This window comes from Podarcis filfolensis (assembly GCF_964270895.1).
Source record: "Podarcis filfolensis genome assembly, chromosome: 1".
Lineage (NCBI taxonomy): Eukaryota > Metazoa > Chordata > Lepidosauria > Squamata > Lacertidae > Podarcis > Podarcis filfolensis.
In genome coordinates this window covers 13,098,491-13,121,189 of record NC_139604.1, presented here as the reverse complement: position 1 = coordinate 13,121,189, position 22,699 = coordinate 13,098,491, and the positions used below count along the sequence as shown (strand labels likewise).

The 22,699-nt window shown below is 43.5% G+C and overlaps 2 protein-coding genes across 4 annotated transcripts in view; one reads left to right on the top strand and one right to left on the bottom strand.

The window, feature by feature from the left end:
* STAT1 (signal transducer and activator of transcription 1) overlaps positions 1-11,688 on the top strand; it is a 41,526-nt gene extending 29,838 nt beyond the window's left edge. Inside the window, exons 19-25 of one of the 2 annotated variants that reach the window (XR_014551662.1) lie at positions 908-1,002; positions 2,538-2,677; positions 4,147-4,332; positions 5,680-5,752; positions 8,221-8,317; positions 9,071-9,606; positions 9,849-11,688. Coding sequence is in view for 1 of the 2 variants with exons in the window: in XM_083628884.1 (XP_083485010.1) it covers positions 908-1,002; positions 2,538-2,677; positions 4,147-4,332; positions 5,680-5,752; positions 8,221-8,317; positions 9,071-9,088 (609 nt within the window). In the remaining variant the exon portion in view is untranslated. Of the gene's footprint in view, positions 1-907; positions 1,003-2,537; positions 2,678-4,146; positions 4,333-5,679; positions 5,753-8,220; positions 8,318-9,070 lie in introns of both variants that reach the window. The other variant, XM_083628884.1, reaches the window with a different exon arrangement.
* GLS (glutaminase) overlaps positions 11,490-22,699 on the bottom strand; it is a 71,055-nt gene continuing 59,845 nt past the window's right edge. The window contains exons 15-19 of one of the 2 annotated variants that reach the window (XR_014551808.1): positions 20,291-20,352; positions 16,822-16,898; positions 16,660-16,723; positions 12,448-14,409; positions 11,490-12,392 (exon numbers count right to left, since the gene is read on the bottom strand). Coding sequence is in view for 1 of the 2 variants with exons in the window: in XM_083629449.1 (XP_083485575.1) it covers positions 14,253-14,409; positions 16,660-16,723; positions 16,822-16,898; positions 20,291-20,352 (360 nt within the window). In the remaining variant the exon portion in view is untranslated. Of the gene's footprint in view, positions 14,410-16,659; positions 16,724-16,821; positions 16,899-20,290; positions 20,353-22,699 lie in introns of both variants that reach the window. The other variant, XM_083629449.1, reaches the window with a different exon arrangement.

The following is a 22,699-nucleotide window of genomic DNA, read 5'->3' as shown; positions in this document are numbered from 1 at the left end:
CTCTCTCTCACACACACACACACACACACACACCCTCCTGATACAGGGAAGTGCACAGCGTACACTGCATGTATGGACTGTCTGTGGTTTCGGTCATTTTCAAGAGAAAGGCACATGTGCATAGTGCAATCTCTTTTGGTGCCTAGTTGCCTTCTATGAATCATCTTGCTCCAGACACCTTTTACTAGCTTTCACCAGGCTTGTTCATAGGTTACCCTGAGCACAAGTCGCAGACTGTGTTTGTGCATGTACAAGTGTTTAGTAATTATAAATAAATAGTAATTATTTTTATTTTTATTATTTATATCCCACCTGTCTGGCTAGGTTTCCCCAGCCACTCTGGGTGGCTTCCAGCAGAATATAGAAACATAATTGAATGTCAAGCGTTAAAAACTTCCCGATACAAGGGTTGCCTTCAGATGTCTTCTAAAAGTCAGATAGTTGTTTATTTCCTTGACATCTGATGGGAGGGCATTCCACAGGGTGGGCGCCACTACCGAGAAGGCCGTCTGCCTGGTTCCCTGTAACCTCACTTCTCGCAGTGAGGGAACCGCCAGAAGGCCCTCAGAGCTGGACCTCAGTGTCTGGGCTGAACGATGCGGGTGGAGAAACTCTTTACGGAGCAGTAGCTCAACTATTGGGTTTCACACTCATTGAATGCAATGTGTGAACACCCTTACGCACAATAGCATAGAGGTGGCCTTGAGACTTGTAAGACAGTTGGAATGCATGTGGGAACGCGAATGTATAGAACACAAAATCGGAAGACCCAAGAACAGCCGTGAGGAAAAAAATTAATGAGAAGAGCACCACTGATAGAACGGATACTCTTAATGTACGACCTCCGTTGTGGTTAGCTGAAGTAGCAACTTCTAACGCGCTGTTCTTTTGTTTCCTTCAATTTCAGGAAAACATAAATGACAAAAACGTTCCCTTCTGGTTGTGGATTGAAGGCATTCTTGACCTCATTAAGAAACATCTTCTCGCCCTCTGGAACGATGGGTAAGAATTTCAGAGGCTTCTTGAGGGCAGTGGATGGGCTTGGAATCCTAAATAAAACCACGTCTGGAATTATTATTATTAATAATAATAATTAATAAATTTATTATTTATACCCCCACCCATCTGGCTGGGTTTCCCCAGCCATTCTGGGCGGCTTCCAACAAAAGAATAAAAATACATTAAAACATCAGTTAAATAACATTAAAGGTGTTCTGGTTGGAATTGAGCATCTTACAATGCAGTCTTTGTGCATCTACTCCATTGAATTCATGGGGTTTTATTCTCAGGACCCTTGTCTTCCCCCTTGAAATCAGTGGTGCTTAAACAATGCTTAGCTTTGCCACCACCGAAAAAAAGGGAGAACATTTTGCATATGGAATAGTCTTGGGGGCATGAGGAGAGAGAAACACAATGCAGGAGATTTCAGTTTTAAGGTAAGAAGGTTTACAGCAAGGATGGGAATCTGTCGCCCTGCAAATGTTGTTGCAATTCAGCTCCTCCCTGCCCCTGCCAGAATGACAGACAGACAGAGATTTTTGGGAGCTGCAGTTCAGCAGTGTCTGGAAGGCCACAGTTTCCCTGCTCCTGGTTTAGGGACTGTTGTCAGAACGGCAGCTCAAAGACCCATTGAAACGCAGTTTAAATGGCTTATTATATATCTGCTGGTAGGCTCCAAACAACAGCAGTCTAATTAATTGTGTAAACAGTAATTGCTCAGACCGTCAAATGATAGGCAGTGCTGAACGTGTACCCGTTTCTCAAAACAGAACTTTAATTGCCCTGAAATTGCTTTTTTTTTATGGAGCAGTATAAAGTATATGTGGGGAAGAAGCTGGGGGATGAATAAACCTCTAGAGAGCTATTGTAGCTTGTTATCCACAGCATAGCAAACAGATTTTACTGAGAAAATAAAAGCGTTTTTATGGCTTGCCTTCGTTATGAAAAAGCAAGTAATGTAAAGAGACGGATAGCTGGGACCTGCTGGAATATTTGGGAGCTTCTAAACAGCAAAAAGGTTCTGCCTTGACCCCCCCCCCTCTCCAGATTAAGGTGAAGGAAATGAGGAACAATTAGCAAGTCGCATCCCTAATTTATAATGCAACTTTTGATTTTGTGGTCATTGAAGGTGGGTATTTTCTTACTTAATAGTAAAACCCAACTTTCACTCCAATGATTCTCCTAAATCTGTACTGCTGCCATGATGGGGGTAGAGATGCTCATTGGGTATACTGAGCCGAGGCCGTTTAGCACTTCAAAGGTCAGCACCAACTCTTTGAATTGTTCTCGGAAACGTACTGGAAATACTCATTTGTAAGCCATTTTGGCAGTTGCGGGCGGATAGGACTTTAACCTAAATCGGTGCGCTCTGGATGTTGCTGGACTTTGACGTCCATCAGCCCTGATTGAAGAGAGTTGGGAGTCTCTAGACAATACCTTCAGGGCCCCAGGTTGGTGTCCTCTTGACTTACTACAAGGCCTAAGTCCTGTCACAAATGTTTTTGTGCATCTGTGCTCTTCTCTCTTTGACATTTCAGAAGCATCATCGGCTTCATAAGCAAAGAACGAGAACGTTGCTTGCTCAAGAATAAGCCCACCGGTACCTTCCTCCTGAGGTTCAGTGAAAGTAGTCGAGAAGGAGCCATCACTTTTACCTGGGCAGAAGGACCACAAAATGGTAGGCAAACACTGAAAAAGAACACTCATTTTGTGTTCAAGGGCTTAATTTTTTAAAAATACATTAATTTTTTAAAAAACAAAACCCATCCATTGCATATTTTTTTGTGGCAGCACACATACTACAATTAGAACGATGCAGAGTAGATTAGCATGGTCCTCGCGCAAGGATGACACGTAAATTTGTGAAGCGTTCCATTTTTTAAAATTTTGTATGCCTGCATACAAGGAATGGTAGAATTCTTAAAAGCATCTTCATGTGGGACACTACCAAGATTGATACAGTGAAGGGAAGTTTTTAATGTCTGATGCTGTACACTGGTACCTCGGGTTACATACGCTTCAGGTTACAGACTCCGCTAACCCAGAAATATTACCTCGGGTTAAGAACTTTGCTTCAGGATGAGAACAGAAATCACGACGGAGGCCCCATTAGCTATAGTGCTGCTTCAGGTTAAGAACAGTTTCAGGTTAAGAACAAACCTTCAGAACGAATTAAGTACTTAACCCGAGGTACCACTGTATAAGAATTCCACACCATGGATATTGCCAGTATAAGAACTGAATAGATTGTATTTCCTGATCAATCTGCTGGAATTTAATTTATCATAATATGTTTCGTTTGTATGATAAGTTGGTCTATGGAACCATATATTTTGATATGATATGTTGAATCACATTTAAAAAGAACTTACGGTATATACAGCCTGTATATTTGTTTGTGTTGTTATTTTTTTGTGGCAGCAAATCCTCCCATGTTCATTGGAGCCTTGCTCTCCAAGCACAGTTGTTTTTTGAATTGGGTCTCCTACACAATAATAATGCTTATCACTAAGCTATGGAAATTTTCTCTTGCACCCCAATTTCTCAAAAAAGAAAATTGGAATGTGCCTTCCTTTGCTTCCTGTTTTCCTCTTGGCATAATTGTGGGAAAGAGAGCCTAGACAGGGATTTTGAGAGAAACGAGAGATTGAAAAAAAACATGGAAGGAGAAGCTGGTTTGTTTTTCTGACTGCTGTGTAATTGGAATTTATAAGATTATGGAACGCAGAAATTATATACATCATCAAACCATTAATTCTAGCACGCGGGGGGGGTATATAAATTGTATAATTTGGCATTTGAAGGATTGGCATTATTAATTATAATTTCGTGTTGGCATAATGAGGCTTTTATTGGATTATTGTAATTGAAAACTAATAAGCATTATTTTTAAAAAAACGGAAGGAGAAGTTGGCATCAAGAGCCATCCTCCTTTGATGCCAGGGAAAAGGACCTCACCTGCTAAATTTCTCTTACGTTACAGGGTGGGACTGGGGTGGTGGTGAATGGCAACCCTAATGTGAAGGATAAACAGTAGATAGCAGCTTTCTGAGTTCTGTTAGCTTCTTAGCAGACCAAGTGTGTTGAAAGTTGAGTTTCTGATTTAATTCTTCTCTCTCCACCCCCACCCCCCTGGCTTTGTACCAGATAATTTATGTCACTCAGTGGAACCCTACACAAAGAAGGAGCTCTCTGCTGTTAGCCTGCCCGATATTCTTCGCAGCTACAAGGTGATGGCGGCTGAGAATATTCCGGAAAACCCCCTGAAATTTCTTTACCCGGATATTCCCAAAGACAATGCCTTTGGAAAATACTACTCCAGGCCCAAAGAGAGTGAGTATTTTTCCTTTGAAACAAAAACATGTGTTGTGGTCAGTTCCATGAAGCATCAGTAGCTGAATTTGTAGCGGTGAAAAGCCATGTTCTTTTTTAAAAAAACAACAACAACAATTTCCTCTCATAAATTAGCAGTGCCACCCCATCTTTTTTTCCTGGGCCCCAAACAGGGATGGCACTTGTGGGGGACAGGGGGCAGCTGTAAGGAAAATAGCAGGGAATAGCAGCAAACGGGTGATTTGAAATGTAGTTTTGTCCATTGCGTTTTCCAGTGCTTTTTTTCTTTAAAAAAATGTTTAGGGGTGCTCTCGTTTCCCTACTCATATTGAAATACTGCCCCTCAATGAGGCCAGACTTGGATTCACAAAATGATTAGGGGTTTGCATCCCCCCCCCCCGAAAAATAGCACTGGCTTTCCCCCCAGTTCTAGACCTGACGGTGCACGTTTTCACAATTCTGGGTGCATCCACTGCGATGTCATGGTCGCCAATATGGACAGAATTGTTATGGGGTTGGAATTCCAACATCAGTGTTTTCAGTCGGCACACGCGTTTCATCTTGCCGGGCAGAACAACCCCACCTCTTCCCCCCCCCCTCGTGCCATTGTGGAGGGTCTCTCTTTGCCCCACCCCAAGCCAATTGGGTGCAGAGGGTGGGGGAGCTCCATTGTACGTGCAGAGGTCCTTGCTGGGGGCTTTCGCTGGCAAGTCTCGCTCGATGAAACCCAACCGTTGACTTTACATTAAAGTGATGTCCCAAGAAACGTTGGGAGTGCTTTTGTAGTATTTTAATATTCTGTTAGGGACGCGGGTGGCGCTGTGGGTTAAACCACAGAGCCTAGGACTTGCCGATCAGAAGGTCGGCGGTTCGAATCCCCGCAACGGGGTGAGCTCCCGTTGTTCGGTCCCAGCTCCTGCCAACCTAGCAGTTCGAAAGCACATCAAAGTGCAAGTAGATCAATAGATACCGCTCCGGCGGGAAGGTAAACGGCGTTTCCGTGTGCTGTTCTGATTCTCCAGAAGCGGCTTAGTCATGCTGGCTACATGACCCGGAAGCTGTACGCTGGCTCCCTCAGCCAATAAAGCGAGATGAGCGCCACAACCCCAGAGTCGGTCACGACTGGACCTAATGGTCAGGGGTCCCTTTACTTTACTAATATTCTGCTGGGCGGGGTATAAATAATAAAGTATTATTATTATTATTATTATTATTATTATTATTATTATTATTTATTAGACTCCCAACTCGTGTCAGCCACTGACCATTGGCCATTTTTGGCTGAATGAGCCAGTTCCATAGTTACTAAAACTGGGTTTTGTATGTGTTTTTCTTTCATCATTTTAGCCGCAGAACCCATGGATGTGGACGGCGGAGGAAAAGGATACATCAAAACTGAATTAATCTCTGTGTCTGAAGTGTGAGTTTGCTGAGAAGACAGCTGAATGTACTTAAAAAAAAAAAAACTGATAGATGCTAAGAAGTGAAATTCCTGTGTTGTTATTACAGGGTAGAACACTCCCCACCCCCGCCACCCCACATATACACACACAAACCTTCCTTGCTGCTTTTGCAGTGCGGACCTTCAAAGTGACCTCTGGGGTACCAGCACAGCTGAACTATATAACCTGTTCAAGCCTAGGCTGACTCCAGAAGCTCCTCCCATGGACCATCTTGCCTTCCAAACACACCATCACTTAGTGATGCACTGCGCACTCGGAGGAGGGGGGCAGAAAAACCTCACGCACAAAGAAATGTCAAAATAAAATGTTAATTTTGGATATTGGTATAATGTGCTTCTTTGGCGGTACTTAATTTGGGATGGACAACCAGATTTCCCCAGGGCTTTTTTTGTTTCTTGTTTTGTTTTGTTTTGTTTTTGGAAGAGGGGCAAAGGGTTACGGCTACTGGGTTATCAGCTGACAAGGAGATGCAGCCTGGGGGGCGGGAGTCTAAAGGGAAGGGACTTGGAGCCTGGGCTGAGCCCACAGGTGGTTCTGCACAAAGGAGCAGCGATGCTTTAGGCTGGCAACAGCCTGAGTGGGGAGAGAAACCTGGTTTCTGTTTTCTCCCTGCCCTCTTCTGCTTGTCCCACCACTCAGGTCAGTCTTCCCTTGCTAAATCTCTGTGTGGTCTCCCTGCCCACTGTCTGCATTCCTCTGTTTCCCCTTCCTCCATAAATCCAAAATTGCACCCTCCATTCCCTAGCTGCCCCCTCTCTTTCCCACTGGAACACTCAACACCTCCCCCCATAAAACCCAGTCTGTTCCTTCAGTTAGTGTGTTTCAATATTCTGATTTAAAACTTCGCCCTTGTGTGTGTGAGATAGATAGATGGATATATGATTGATAGATAGATGATAGATAGATAGATAGATAGATAGATAGATAGATAGATAGATATAGGTAGGTAGGTAGATAGATAGATTGTTCCCCATCCATTTGACTCTCTCTAAACAAATTAGATTGTAAGCCTAGAAGGCAGGGACACTTGTCTCGTTGTATGTGTTTTGATACAGTTCCCAGTTCTTAAATGCTAATAAAGTATATAGGCTCCTTCTCTATCCTAGAGAGCCCTTTTATCAGTTTCCAGCTAAATAATTGAGAACACAGTATGCCACTGTAAGTTAAATATTCCAGAATTCTCTCTTGTCCATCCATCGGGGAGCAGGCTCCATCAGCTTTGTAGCCACTCCCCCTAGGATGACATCATCAACCAAATATGGGTAAATGGGTGGAGCTATAGCTTAGCAGTAGTGCAGTAGCTTTGCAATCAGAAGGTCTCTGGCGTCTCCTTGTAGGTGATGGGAATCCTCGGAAAACCACTACCAGTCAGTGTAGATAATATTTCTCTTAACTGACCATGTTTGTTTTAAAGGGGTTGTGCAATTAACCAGGATTACCTTTTAAAATTGATTTATTAAAGGGTTTTTAATTAAAGTTTGGAGCCCTAATTTTTAATGTCACACTAGCCCAGCCTCCCAAAGTGTCCTAACAAATAGATCTGGTAAAGTCATGGTTTTTAGAAAAATAATAATAATAATGTAGGACATGGCAACAGTTGGAAGAGTTTTAAGGCCATCTCGTTACAGCATGCCTTCATCTTCTTGCCTCACGTTTGCATTTTGCCATGCATGAAGGAAAAGGTTCTTCTTTGTAGTAGGAACAGGTCAAAGATGTGTGCTGCTTAAAGTTTGGAGGGTTGCCTCTGTATATTCTTTCCAATATGCTGCTTTTTCTGTGTGCAGTATGTAGGATATTCAAACACACGATCTCTCCCTGCCCCTCTGAATTCGTGCGCTAGCTCCTTACCGGGCTGCTTCTATTTAATTGTGCATGCCTGAGCATGGATTGCATGCGCAGTGTATCAAATAGGAAGGTGTGGCTATCCTAACTTAATGCTTGCATTGCCAGTTAGGGGATGATTCCCCACTTGGGTCCGGTTCACGTTTGGCTCCTGTATTGGCAAAGGGTAATGCTGGACTTCTATGCCCTAGTAGTATTGGGGGATGCTGTTAAAATTCTACTGTGCTGTTCAAAGCGATCCGATTGTCTTAGCAGGGCAAGAAGGGCTGTTGGGCTTACCTTGCCTTTGGGCAACGCTTAATGGTTTCAAGCACTTTAAATTAAGAGTTTGGCCAGAGGTATCCTGTACTGCAGGGGTGCGGAGAACCAGTCTCCCTCCAGATGCTATTAGACTCCGACTCCCATCTGTCACACCCAGTTTGGCTTTTTGCTGGGGAAGGTGGGCACTGATCTCCCAACATCTGCTCGGCGTCTGGTTCCCCAGCCTTGTTTATACCAGGACTAGTGATTCCCTGGTTGCTCCCAGCTCATTAGAAACAGTCACGTTCTTGTTGTTTTCTCCCCCCCCCTTCTTATCTTGCAGCCACCCCTCCAAACTGCAGAGCACGGATAACCTCTTGCCAATGTCCCCAGAAGATTTTGACGAGGTCAAACGAGTGATAGGCTCTGCAGACATGATGGTGAGTCAACCACAAAGCCGGGGGCTTCTGAAGCCTTGCTTACCTGTCGGGCACGCTTTAGTCATGGATGCAAGAAATTCACATAGTGCCGCCATCCCCGAGAGACTTAGCGTGATCTTATATAATATAATAATAATAATTTATTATTTATACCCCGCCCATCTGGCTGGGTTTCCCCAGCCACTCTGGGCGGCTTCCAACTGAATATTAAAAACAATACAGCATCAGACATAAAAAACTTCTCTACGCAGCTGTATTTTAAAAGTAAAATAGTTGTTTATTGCCTCAACATCTGGTGGGAGGGCATTCCACAGGGCAGGCACCACTACTGAGAAGGCCCTCTGCCTGGTTCCCTGTAACTTGGCTTCTCGCAGTGAGGGAGAAGGCCCTTGGCGTTGGACCTCAGTGTTCTGGCTGAACGATGGTGGTGGAGATGCTCCTTCAAGTATACAGGACCGAAGCCGTTTAGGGCTTTAAAGGTCAGCACCAACACTTTGAATTGTGCTCGGAAACGTACTTAGTAACATCTTAGTAACACAGGGAAGAGCTTCTTGCTGAGCAGCAGTTAGTAAACTCTACAGGTGTGCTTCAGCAATCCCCTACGGCAGTGGTTTTCAACCAGTGCATTGTAGTGGCGCCTGCCCTGTGGAACACCCTCCCACCAGATGTCAAGGCAATAAACAACTATAGAATGTTAAGTGTCATTTGTCATTGTCACTTGGGTAACCTGTCTTTTTTTCTTTTCTTTTCCAGCTATGTCCAGATTATTGAACGTAAGGGCTGGCTGGCTAGGCCTGCATCAAGACTTAGTCACTCGTGAGTTGAGGACCTATAAAGGCTGTAGAATCCATATTATGCAGTTCCGGTTTCTGAGCACTGCAGTGCCTTATGTATCGCTGCTGTACTGTTTTGTTTGCCGAAAGCGCAGCTTTAAAAAGTTAAATGGGTTTGCTCTTTTTTACGAAAATAGTGGTTTAGGCTAGTGATCCAGGACGTAACTTATTTTCCAGCAACTTGTTTGTGTGTGTCAGTTGGTGTGGGCTTACTGCGATTTTATTTTATTAGTGTTGCATACATTCCTAGCTTGTTCCCTGTGAAATGGAATGTTCTTTTAAAAACAAAGCGCCAAGAACGTTCAAATTGGAAACCTAGATTTCCTGCAGAAAACATATCTGGTTTTGTTGCTGTGTCAAAGAGAGGCAAAATGCATACAAATCAGGACTCCTTGGTGGGGTACTGTTAACTACGCAGTCCTGACTAACTGGAGTCCTAGTTATGTCTCTTTCGAAGTACAGTCATACCTTGGGTTGAATGTGCTTCGGGATGAGCACGTTCGAGTGGCGCTCCGCGGCAACCCGGAAGTAACAGAGTGCGTTACTTCCAGGTTTCGCCGCATGCGCAGACACTCAAAATGATCGCATGCACAGAAGTGGTAAAAAGTGACACGCGCGTGCACAGACGTGCCATCGCTAGTTACATTTGCTTCTAGATGCGAACGGGGCTCCGGAACGGATCTCGTTCGCATCTAGAGGTACCACTGTACACCCCCTGTTCCATGGGGTGTAGCTTGACATAAGCATTGTACCCCAAGTACACAGCACTTGTGCCTCTTCTAACACTTGCGATTCCATTTTGGCCTACAGGAAAGCTAAGTGAAAGTGTGTTGCTGGAGGTGGGAACAGGATCATTCACCAAATGCAGAGCACTGGTGTGGAAATAGGCAAGGAATCCCCCAGGAACTTTTAAGATCCTGAGGGATATCTCAGTTGGTACGAGCATGACACTTACTACCAGGGTCATGGGTTCGAGCGGGGGGGGCGGGTTGGACGTGATAGCCCTGGGGGATGCTGTCAACTGTACGATTCTATCGGAATACATGAAGATACTAGAGGAAATGTTTACTTTTCTGCACTGCCAGCTCCTTTTCCTCTGTAGGATTCCAAATGATGGTTTGCAAGAGAAAGTTGCTTCTTCCTGTCTTAATTGCGTATTGTGTCATTAAAACAAAAGTGAACAGGTGGATCAGGATTTGCAGCTAAGAGTTACTGTTGAGTTCAGCAACAGGATCACAGTTGTTGCTGCGCCCAATTTTAAAGAGCAGAATTCCCTATTATATAACTGGTTATCTTTTCCTAAATACAGGAACGCTTTAATGAATTAACGTTGAAAGCATTCAGAGGGCAGAGGCAGGTAATAGTTCCAGCCTTCGTAACTCATCTGGTGGTGGAGTCAGTTTTTACCAGGAGTCCCCCCCCCCAAAAAAAAATTAATAATATGCCCATTCTGTAGGGTTCTATCCAGTAAGCCGCTTTTATTGCAATCAAGTGGTATAAAAGATTTTGTTGCATGCACATATTGGAGCCATTCAGTAAAAGGATGAATTTGCAAAATAAGCAGCATTGCTAGAGGTGGGTGGTTTTCCCCCCTATTCCTGCCGTGATAACCTTTTAATAATCCCATGTATTTTGTATTCTGTGTTGGCAGACCATAAATGACACAGAGTTTGAAGACTGTAAATAAGTGGCAGCGCCTAATAACACGTGTGTAATTGTGGCACACCTTCGGTGTGTTTGGTTGCTAATGGAATACAGTAGTACCTCGGGTTAAGTACTCAATTCGTTCTGGAGGTCCGTTCTTAACCTGAAGCACCACTTTACCTAATGGGGCCTCCCGCTGCTGCCGCGCCGCTGGAGCACGATTTCTGTTCTCATCCTGAAGCAAAGTTCTTAACCCGAGGTAATATTTCTGGGTTAGCGGAGTCTGTAACCTGAAGCGTATGTAACCTGAGGTACCACTGTAATGGTTTCCCATGGTGTCTCTTTTCATTAAAAGGGAATTGCTTTCTGGAGAGAGTCTAGATTGTGGAGGGAATTAAGAGACTGATTCTGTTGCCTAGGCTGTTCAGTGGCTACGGCTTGTGTGCCCCACTTCGGCTCCAGAAAGATTAGTTCTACAGCCCCTCTATGCAACCCTAAAAGCAGTACAATCCTCTTAAGCAAACTTAGAGTCCCAGCAGTGCACGTTTCACAATACACAAGTTCAGATTGGACCCCCCCCCAATCACTCAGCAAATGTGTTTTGTAAAGCTGCTATAGAAAGAATGAAAAGCTTAATTAATATGCTTCCACTGAGAACTCACATGCATTGATCGGGGAAGAAAAAGCAAACCACCTTTTTTTTTTTTTGTAAGCATGTTTATTATGTTGTAAAATGCAACACCACTGAATTTGGTAATCCTGAAAATAAATCTTACGTTCAGAAGTGGTACAGCTCAAGTATATTAATTTTAGATTCAGTTCATGGGGAAACTGTCAAGAGGCAAATACAATCATCATAGTTTCTCCTCTACAATAAAGAATGTCAAATGTCAAGCCCAGGTATTTTACTCATTGGGTCACTACAAACAGTCACTGGTAGTTCTGCTATGAAACTAAAAAGGACATGCGTCCAGCACAACACATCCACACAAAAAATGGGATAGCTGATTCTAGGACTATTGCAGGAGCCATTTATGTACGAAGCATAAAATTGACTTAATTCTATAGGCTGTGATGAACAAGTATAGAATGCTTAGACTTTAAAACTGAGTGTGTTCTTCAAGCAAAACAAGCCTTTTTGGTAAACAAAAAACCTGTTAGCAACAGAAAACAGAACTAAAGGACAGTATATTTATAAATAAACCCACATGTAAATGAACTGCCTCCAATGGGCCACAATTACTTTACAAATTGCAACTTCCTCTTGTAATGAGGAAAAGCTATAACTACCTTCGAAGAGGCTGGTACTAAAATAGTTGCTATCTACTGGCAGGGTGGAAATACTAATGTTAATCTCAAACTATTTGAGGGGAAATGGCTTTCATTTGCTTGTATGCATAATGCTTCTTTTTTTTCCTTTGCAGTATTACAATTTGATTAAATAGTGATAACTATAGACTACTGAAATGTCAAAAGGATAAATTTGAATACTTTAAGGAGATACACGTAGAATATGATTCGTTTTGGAGAAAAGAACAGCTATGACTCTCTAGGCCCAGCAAATGGACTTTTATACTTTCAGTCTTTGCAGAATATTGCTAAGCACTCCTGAGGCGCTGCAGTAAACTCTGTCCTCAATTTGGCTCAAAGAACGTTAGTGGAGGGGTGTGGCACAGGCCAGTGGATGTCATTTAGGAAAATAAAGCATGTGGAGTTCTTGAAAGAAACTCCTAAAACCTGTGAACAAATAGGATATTCTACCAGTAATGAGAGGTTTGCTAAAATGTGCAACTTCCATCTTTTATTTTTGGAATCCACTTTTAAGCCTCACTTGTTATGCAAGACCTGTTTTGGATCCTCACGTCCATACCATGTGTTTTTCTGCGCATCTCTTCCTGGCTTTACTATCTACTCTTCCTTATTATACAACAAGAATAACAGAAAATGGTGGCTATGATTCTGGATCAATCCACCTTCATACGGCCTGCAACCCAGTTTTGATCCACTGCTTATTATAATGTAAAATCTCAGGCCTATCCCTTCATATGCTCAGTCTCAAACCCCTCATCTTTCTATGGTGCAAGCATTTCCTTACGGATGCAAATCATTCTACTTCAGTCATTGTTTCCTTCAACAAAACCCAGTCCGCTCTCTAGTAATGGCTCAGCTGATCTTCCACAGGAGGGGTAGCAACATCAACACCACATGGAATCCTTATTTCAAGTTCACAGAGATTTCATATAGCTCCCACCTTTATAAAATGCCATTTGTTTGCATCTAGATTGATTCTGACATGACGAGCATCCATAATGACATCACCATTACCTGCTTTGATCAGGTCCCTTAAACAAGTTGCACATAGCATGAGTGTCACCAAGTTGAGAATGGAGGTTAGTTGGAAGTACTCTTCTGACACCATTGTTGCAATTATTTCCCCTGGCGTGAAACCAGCCCCCACATCACCTTTATCCACAAATAATTTGAATTTAGATTTACACACTATAAAATGCCAGGTTCTCTTATTTATACCTGCAGGTCCTTGACTGGAATAAAGTATTTGCCACTGCTAAATAAAGAATACAAGGAGGAAACACTTGCCATCAGTCATAGTCCAATGTGGTATGTATACGACGATTTGGTGAAAACAAAGTGTGTTGAAAAGAACCAGCGGCTGCCAAAGGACTGAGGAGTATTTCAGCAGCCAGACATGAGGATAAAGCAGATTTGATAGAAACATCTAAGATCTCGTGGTTCTCTAATTACATTCCTCTATATCTTTTGGTCAAACAAACCTTAGAACAGATTCCCTGATAAAAACGATATTTGAATAAAAAGTTAAGCCTAGACCACTGACCCCAGTCAACAATCTATACTTCTGAGAATTTACATGATGTAAACAAGTATGGGAAATTAAAAACACAACAAATACGTAAGTGCAGATTGTAGCTCGACACACACAGACTAAATCCACATCACGCATCCAAACTAAATCCACGTCAGCAACAAATCTTGAAAATCTAGCAAGACCACATTGACACTTGTGTGTGGCCCAGTTCCACTCAGGCACACTTCCCAGACGGCTTCAATTAATAATTTTTTTAAAAAAATAAATGCAGAACGGGGGAGAGGGAGTTCTTGACCATGGAGTGAAGCATCACGGGAAACAGAAAAATAAATAAAGTAGTGCACAAAGCCAACAGCAGCTAATATTTTTTTTTCCTATCGGTTATAAGTAGCACGAGGTAATATTGCTCACATCATGAATGGAGACTTGGAAGTTTTGTTTTTCTGAAAGAGAAACTAGACTTGTCTGTGCGCCATGAAGAAAGCTCTTGTAACACTGAAACAAAGATACATCACTATCCAATAGAAACACACACGCTCTTCATAATCATTTTTTCCACAATTAATTAGATCAGTAATCTCAATTCTTGGGATCTAGCGGGGGGGGAAGAGGGTTATAGTAAGCCGTCGAGGTTCTTCTGCACAGTTTGGTTTTCCTTTCCACTGCCAGAATCGTCCGGAGGCGTGTACTGGACCTGATATTCTTGAAGAATTTTAAATACATCATGATGTCCAAAGTGCAAAGCTTCATCCATAGGTGTGTTGTTCCATCTGCAGGAGCAAAAACATTCAGGTTGAAGATGATGATGTGGGTATCAAAATATATTGGAAGCTCTTGCCATATTTGTAAAACTGCCCCCCTTTTCACCCAAGCTTGGAGCAGCTTTTTAGAATTAAAATAACCCAGAGAAGCAAGCTGATAGAGTGACTTGCCCGAGGTCAGCCAGTATGTTAAGCGAGGAGTTAAAATGGGGATAGTGAGTTTCTCTTTTCCCTAGTGAAAAGGCAGGGAGATGGTGTGTCAGGTTCCACCCAACATTGTGGGTGCCCGGCACGCATGTGTGACATCAGCATGTGACATCACACATTGTCACCGCAGCAGGAGGCATCAATAGGTGTCTTTAAATCACAAGCATTTAATGAAAGCAGCGGGCAACACATCTGCCTGCTTGCAGAACAAAAATCTGCTTGTGCAATGGCACTAAAGATTTCTCTTACTCCCTACCCTCGTGCACCCTAAAAACAGCTCAAGAGGGTCCCTCCAACCTTCTGGAGCAGATTCTGGGGGAACCACACGAGGAAGAAAGTCCTGCCGCAACCTCGCCCAATAAACCTAATTGCTTTTTAATGTACAATGATGGTTACGGCGAGGAACGCAGCAGGGAGTACAGGGTTCAGGCACGACTAACTACCATGGAAGAAAACCCATGCAATGTGAATGGTTGTGCCATCATCACAGTTCCCAATCTGTAGGCAGGCTGCATGTTTCTCTCCTCCACAGGAACCCATTGCAATCGGCAGAAGAAGCTCAAAGCATCTGAAGCAACCTTGAGGTCCTCAGGTTTGTTTTCTGTAAACAAGGGACTCCGCTAACAAGCCCATTCTACTGGAGAAAATTCCGCATGGGGTTACGTCAAAAGCAATGAAACTGAAGGTGAAACTCAAAGTGAAGTTGATTATAAGCAATAAAACCAAGGATGGCCTGAGTATGGATATATGTCTCAGACCTTTCAACAGCAAGACATTCCAAATACTCAGTCTCACTCACAGTCTGACCTGTGCATAGAATCCTAAGAGCTGGAAGGGACCCCAGGGTCATCCAGTCTAACCCGCAAACAATGCAGGAATGGTTCGATGTGCCAAGGCTTATTGAATTAAATAGGCTTAAGGACATCTGGCATTGCACAAGACCAGGCTAGGAGTCCGTCTGTTTGTACAGGGAAGCATGTTGACAAAATTGGGGAAAAAATTGGAGCACAATGTCTACTTAAGGCTCAGGTGGCCTCAGTCACCTGGAGTGCCTTCCATCAGCTTTGGCTGGTGGTCCAGCTACGCCCCTATCTGGACAAGGATAGCCTAACTACTGTTGTCTATGCTCTGGTAACATCAAGGTTAGATTACTGCAATCTGTTATACGTAGGGCTGCCTCCGAAGATTCAGAAACTTCAGCTGGTGCAGAATTCAACGGCCAGGTTGTTCACCACCGGAACAAGACGGTTTGAGCATATTACACCGATCCTGGTCCGACTGCACTGGCTACCAGTTAGTTTCCGGGCCCAATTCAAAGCACTGGTTTTGACCCATAAAGCCTTAAACGGCTCAGGACCGCAATACCTCAAGGGCCGCCTCTTTCCATGTGGACCCTGAAATCATCTTCTGAGGCCCTCCTTTGTGTGCTGCCTCCTCGAGAGGTCTAGAGGGTGGCAACTCAAGAACAGGGCCTTCTCTGCAATGGCTCCCTGTCTACGGAATGCTCTCCCCAAAGAAGTTTGCCTGGCGCCTTCATTACACACCTTTAGGCACCAGGCAGAAAGGTTCCTTTTTAACCAGGCCTTTGGGTGATCTGTTTGACATTTTGTGCCCTTTTAAATGTGGCTCTTTTCAGGGGATATTATCGGGTTGTTGTTTTTATTCTGATTATATATGTTGTGATCTTTTCTGTGAACCACCCTGAGACCTTTGGGTATAGGGTGGTATAGAAACTCTAATAATAATAATAATAATAATAATAATAATAATAATAATAATAATATTCTTCCCATTTCACTGCCTTGATTCCCTCCCAAGCACATGTAGACTAGGCATATTCTGTAACTAAGCCCAGAACCCTGCCTCCCACCTTCCCTATTAGCAGAATCAGCAGCCGCCTGGCTTGCATATAGAGAATTCTCATTACGTTCCCCATAAAATATCCGCTTTTCAGCACACAAATTCCTCGGAGAACAGTGCCCACGAAGCCAGCGCTGCCGTAGTTTAATTGACTGCAAATACTCCCCTGTATGTTCAAGTGCAGATGCTCACCTGTCTTTGGGGAAAGGATTCACTTTGCAGGCTTCCAGCAAAAATTTAACTACCTCTACGTGACCTACAAAACACAAGGAGGAGGATAATTTTATGCACTCGTTATATTAAACGGCGCTAAAATGTTAACAAGAAATGCCGGAGATTATTCACTGCCACAACCTTCCGCAGCCGCTACGTGCAACGCTGTCCGGGAATCGTAGTCTCTCTGCTCCATATCCATGCCTGACAAAGCAAACCTGAAATAAATAAAATTATTATTAAAATTTGAGAGGAAAATGGGGGGGGGGGAGGGGATAAAGAGCTCAGTCCCAAATAATGCAGAACCAAGCATCTAGTGTTTCCTAAGCCTTGGATATGAGGAAAGCTTAATTAGAAGTTCAAAATATATCGATTGGTATCTAAAGCTTTCCATATGCTGATGGAAGGACTTTGTCAGTGGAATGGGAGGAAGGCCATTTTGGGCAATTCTCCCTCTGCCCTCTTCCCAAATCTATTCCACAAAGTGTTGGCGGCTCCTTCTGGAGGCAGATTCAGGAGGGCTGAAGGGGGACTCACCAAAAAATGCCTCTCTTCCTCATTTTACTGACTGAGTCCTTTTCATTAGGAAATCAAACACTGGTCCTGAAAGACCTACATTGGCTCCCAGTACATTTCTGAGCATAATTCAAAGTGCTGGTGCTGACCTTTAACGCCCTAAACCAGGCACCCCCAAACTTGGCCCTCCAGATGTTTTGGGACTACAGTTCCCATCATCCCTGACCACTGGTCCTGTTAGCAAGGGATGATGGGAGTTGTAGTCCCAAAACATCTGGAGGGCCAAGTTTGGGGGTGCCTGCCCTAAACAGCCTTGGCCCAGTGTACCTGAAGGAACATCTCCATCCCTGTCATCCAGCCTGGACACTGAAGTCCAGCTCTGAGGGTCTTCTGCTGGTTCCCTCACTGCGAGAAGTGAAGCTACAGAGGGCCTTCTCAGTAGTGGTGCCCTCCCTGTGGAATGCCCTCCCATCAGATGTCAAGGAAAGAAACAGCTACGCAACCTTTAGAAGACATCTGAAGGCAGCCCTGTATAGGGAAAGTTTTTAATGTTTAATTACCGCAATTTTCCTTCTATAAGATGCACCCATGTATAAGACGCCCACTATTTTGGGGGACTCCAATTTAAGAAAATGGGGGGAGATGGCCCCTGTGTATAAGATGCCCCCAAATTTTGGACATTATTTTTTAGGGGAAAAAACTAGTCTTATACACAGAAAAATACAGTATATTTTGGTATATGCTGGAAGCTGCCCAGAGTGGCTTCAGCACCCCAGTCAAATGGGCTGGTTACAAATAAAACAAACAACAACAATAATAATAATAATATAGCATTGGGCACCACCCACTGACCTGGTTTGCACTTAATGCTAAACCCACGGTTTATTAAACCATGATTTAAGCGTTGTATGAACCCAACTTAGCGGCTTAACTGTGGATGATTAATTCTGGTTGAAGGTCATTCATTAACTAAGGCTTGTAGTTGCTTTATAAGCCTTTGCTAACATTAATCATAGCTTAGTGTTATGTGCAAACCTAGACCTCCTGCTCAACTATAGTTAAATGTGGCTAGTAGCATTTGAGCAGGGCTGGCTCGAATAAAGAGTGAGGGAATTTGAACCTCTCTCAAGGCTCAGCTGCTGGTGTTTTTAACTATTCTTCAATATAATAAAGTTAGGTTTAAGTGTTCATCTGCCAGACACCTCAGCTTTAACTATGGTTAGTGTTTGCCATGCCTTAGCTAACCGGGCCATTAAATGGGGAATGTGTTTCAATCATCCAAACTGTAATGCGTTTGCTAGGAGGCTCTATGTGTGAAGAGTTTTCCTTCCTTTCCAGTCATTCTGAAAAGCCTTGGTTCCCCCCTTTGCATTCAAGCACTGTCCTGGCTTGTAAAACAAAATAACATCAGAGCAGCCATTGGTTCTGCATATACACTAGAAAAGCAGAAACGTTTCAAAACAAAGGCAAAAAAAATTAAAAACGAGCAGAGGGCATGTAATCTCGCTCCTGTAATATTTTCACCATGGCTCTGTAAGCTTTAATCACTTGCTCTGCAGATTTAATTGATGAAAGCTTTAATTGGTATGCTTTTTAAAACCCGCAATTGTACTAGCTTTATGCAACAGGTTCCTGGCATTCCCAACAGTATTCATTTAAAATAATGGAGCACAAACAGGGTTGTGGGGAGTGTGCATCTCAACCGCAATATTATGTGTTAAAAAATAATTTATATTGCCAGCGGTCACATGCACACAATGCACTTAAATCACATTTATACCATATATAAATGGCCTTTCTCCCCCTCCTCTTTTCTTGGGAGGCTCAAAGGGAAGTGTGAAACATGGGTAAGTGACACCTGGAAACTTTCCTCTCAATCTTATCCCCCGAAACCTTGAAACTATGTACACTGATAGTTCTCTAGGTAAGTCAGGTCAACTTCAAAGGAACCGACTGGTGCTCAGAGCCAAAGTCATGGCTCACCGGAAATAATCCAGGGAACCTTAGATTACCTCTCACAAAGCGACAATTCCCAGCGCCCTTAAACTACCGTTTGCAGGATTATTCCCTGGGGGGGAAGACGTGTGCTCTGGCTGTATGGTGCAGATGTGGCCACTCTGCAGCCAGAACTTAATAATAATAATAATAATAATAATAATAATAATAATAATAATAATAATATTTTATTTATATCCCGCCCTCCCCAGCCGAAGCCGGGCTCAGGGCAGCTAACAACAATCAAATAATCCAACATTCTAAAAACATTTCATTATAAAAATTAATTAAAATCAAATTGATGGCAACCATTAAGCAAAATTCTGTGCAGATTGCCAGAGGAGGGAGTCAGGCTGCGCCCTGACCAAAGGCCAGGCGGAACAGCTCTGTCTTGCAGGCCCTGCGGAAAGATGTCAAGTCCCGCACGGCCCTAGTCTCTTGTGACAGAGCGTTCCACCAGATGGGAGCCGCAGCCGAGAAAGCCCTGGTTCTAGTTGAGGCCAGCCTAACCTCTCTGAGGCCTGGGACCTTCAGGATGTTTTTATTTGCAGACCGTAAGTTCCTCTGTGGGACATACCAAGAGAGACGGTCCCGTAGCTATTATATTTTTATTTTATTTTATATTTACTTATATTTTTATTTTATTTATTTTTAAAATTTCTATGCTGCTTTATATTTTTAATAAAGCGGTGTACAGCATATTAAACTCAATAAAACTCAATAATATATCACTGGTTCCCCACAGGAGACATGATTATTAAGGAACCATGTAGTAATTGAATCCTCTTTCCACCTTGAATAGAGTGTCTCTGGAATCTAAGACTATAATTATTGTTCAAATGGATCTTCCATCGCTCACAGTGTCTCTGAACATGGCCCGGCCAAGTTTAATATATACATTATATAGGATTGCCATACATCCACGATTCCAATGAAAGAATTAGCATCTGGGGGAATTTTGGGGGGAAATTTGCAAAATGTCTGGGTTTTAGAAACTTAAAAAAAAAAAAAGCTCGGATTTTTAATTCTTGAAATATGGCTACCCTATATGGCATACACATTTCACATAATGCAACACAAAGCAAAATATGGATTTTACCTTCGTAGTGCAGACACATCACCAGTGTAGGCAGCAAACAGGAGATTTATCACAGATTTCACCTGTAATGGAGAAGGGAAAGGGGGAGGGATTTATAATGGTTGTTTTTTTTTTTCTATTTTCCTGGGAGGTGCAGAAGGGAGTATAAAAACATGCTAACACCTGCAAACTTTCATGTCAGCCTTATCAACAGCAACTTTGCCTCTGTATAAATTTCTAGTTCTGGACAACTTCAAAGCAATTAAACCAGTGGAACACAGCCAAAGTTGTCACTTGGAAAGGTTAGCAGCTGATATCTGAGAAAGGCTGTATTTAATAGTGGGGCAGGAGAGCAAAAACAAAACGAAAAGGTCACATCTGGCAACCAATCCGTCCCTTTGGTTTCAGATAGTACATGGGTAGTCGAGTCTACAAAGGCCAGGACACAAATTTTCACAGCCCTCTAGCAGCTCATTTACCAGAAGTAATGTATTTAGCATTAACTCTGGAAGTATATGGGACGCGGGTGGCGCTGTGGGTTAAACCACAGAGCCTAGGACTTGCTGATCAGAAGGCCAGCGGTTTGAATCCCCACGATGGGGTGAGCTCCCATTGCTCGGTCCCAGCTCCTGCCAACCTAGCAGTTCAAAAGCACGCCAGTGCAAGTAGATAAATAGGTACCACTCCAGCGGGAAGGTAAACGGCATTTCCCTGCGCTGCTCTGGTTCGCCAGAAGCGGCTTAGTCATGCTGGCCACATGACCCGGAAGCTGTACGCCGGCTCCCTTGGCCAATAAAGCGAGATGAGCGCCACAACCCCAGAGTCGGTCACGACTGGACCTAATGGTCAGGGGTACCTTTACCTTTTACTGGAAGTATATACTCAATTCTGACCACAATGTATATTGTGCTCTAGGAGGCTTAGTTTGGTCTAAATTTGTGCCCCAGGCTTTTTTGACTCATCTACCCATATACTATCTGAAACCAAAGGGGTACACTGGTTGCCAAATACATTGCCAGAAATATATTGGCATTATAACCCTAACCCTACCCCACTACAATGTCAGGTAACCAAAATACTATTTTAAAAGAATATATATTCACGATCATAGCAAATTTATATTTTATGTACATTTTATTATTTAAAGAGACCCAAGAGAGTGGGTGAAAGAAGATAATTAAACATAGGACAGGCAGAAACTATTGGGAGACAGCTTTATACAACAAGCGCTAAGCACACTTTTCAAGCTCTTACTATTTCACATGTTGGACTTAAAGGTAAAGGTAAAGGTACCCCTGCCCTTGACAGACTCTAGGGTTGTGCGCTCATCTCACTCTATAGGCTGGGAGCCAGCGCTGTCCGCAGACACTTCTGGGTCACGTGGCCAGCGTGACAAGCTGCATCTGGCGAGCCAGCGCAGCACACAGAACGCCGTTTACCTTCCCGCTGGTAAGCGGTCCCTATTTATCTACTTGCACCCGGGGGTGCTTTCGAACTGCTAGGTTGGCAGGCGCTGGGACCGAACGACAGGAGCGCACCCCGCCGCGGGGATTCGAACCGCCGACCATGCGATCGGCACGTCCTAGGCGCTGAGGTTTTACCCACAGCGCCACCCGCGTCCCCTATGTTGGACTTAGGCACAGGTTATTTATCCAGTTAATTCAATTTATACCCCTACCCTTCCTCCCAAAGGGACCCAGGGCATCAAACATGGCAGCAACCATATTGTTTCCAGTAAGGCGTGACCCATGCAAAGGCTTCTGGGAAACTGCAGCACAGTGCAGGGTCCATTCCAAAGAGGAAGCCTGTGAGTTTTTGACAAGCTCTTTCTCTCCCCCATCATATATATATATATATATATATATATATATATATATATATAATGGTAAGAGTCATCCCACAGAGACCCCAAAACACATAGCCAGCTTCAGCACTATTTGTAGAAGAAATTACAGTGGTACCTCGGGTTACAGACGCTTCAGGTTACAGACTCTGCTAACCCAGAAATAGTACCTCGGGTTAAGAACTTTGCTTCAGGATGAGAACAGAAATCGTGCGGTGGCAGTGGGAGGCCCCATTAGCTAAAGTGGTGCTTCAGGTTAAGAACAGTTTCAGGTTAAGAACGGACCTCCAGAACAAATTAAGTTCTTAACCAGAGGTACCACTGTACAGTTTGTTCCACTTAAACAGGGATCTCCCAGAACAAATAGTACCCACTCGATCCCTACTTGGGTGCTCTACTAGGAACAGGCTAATGGGAAGTGGGCCCCTCCCAGTGACATCACATATACAGGAAAGGGAGTCCACACACACGGCTTTCAGGCAGTTTGGCACCCTGATCCCTCAAGCACTCCAGAACCTTGATCCCTCAAGCGTTCCAGAACCCTGATACCTCAATGTTCCAGAACCCTGACCCCTCAGCATTCCAGA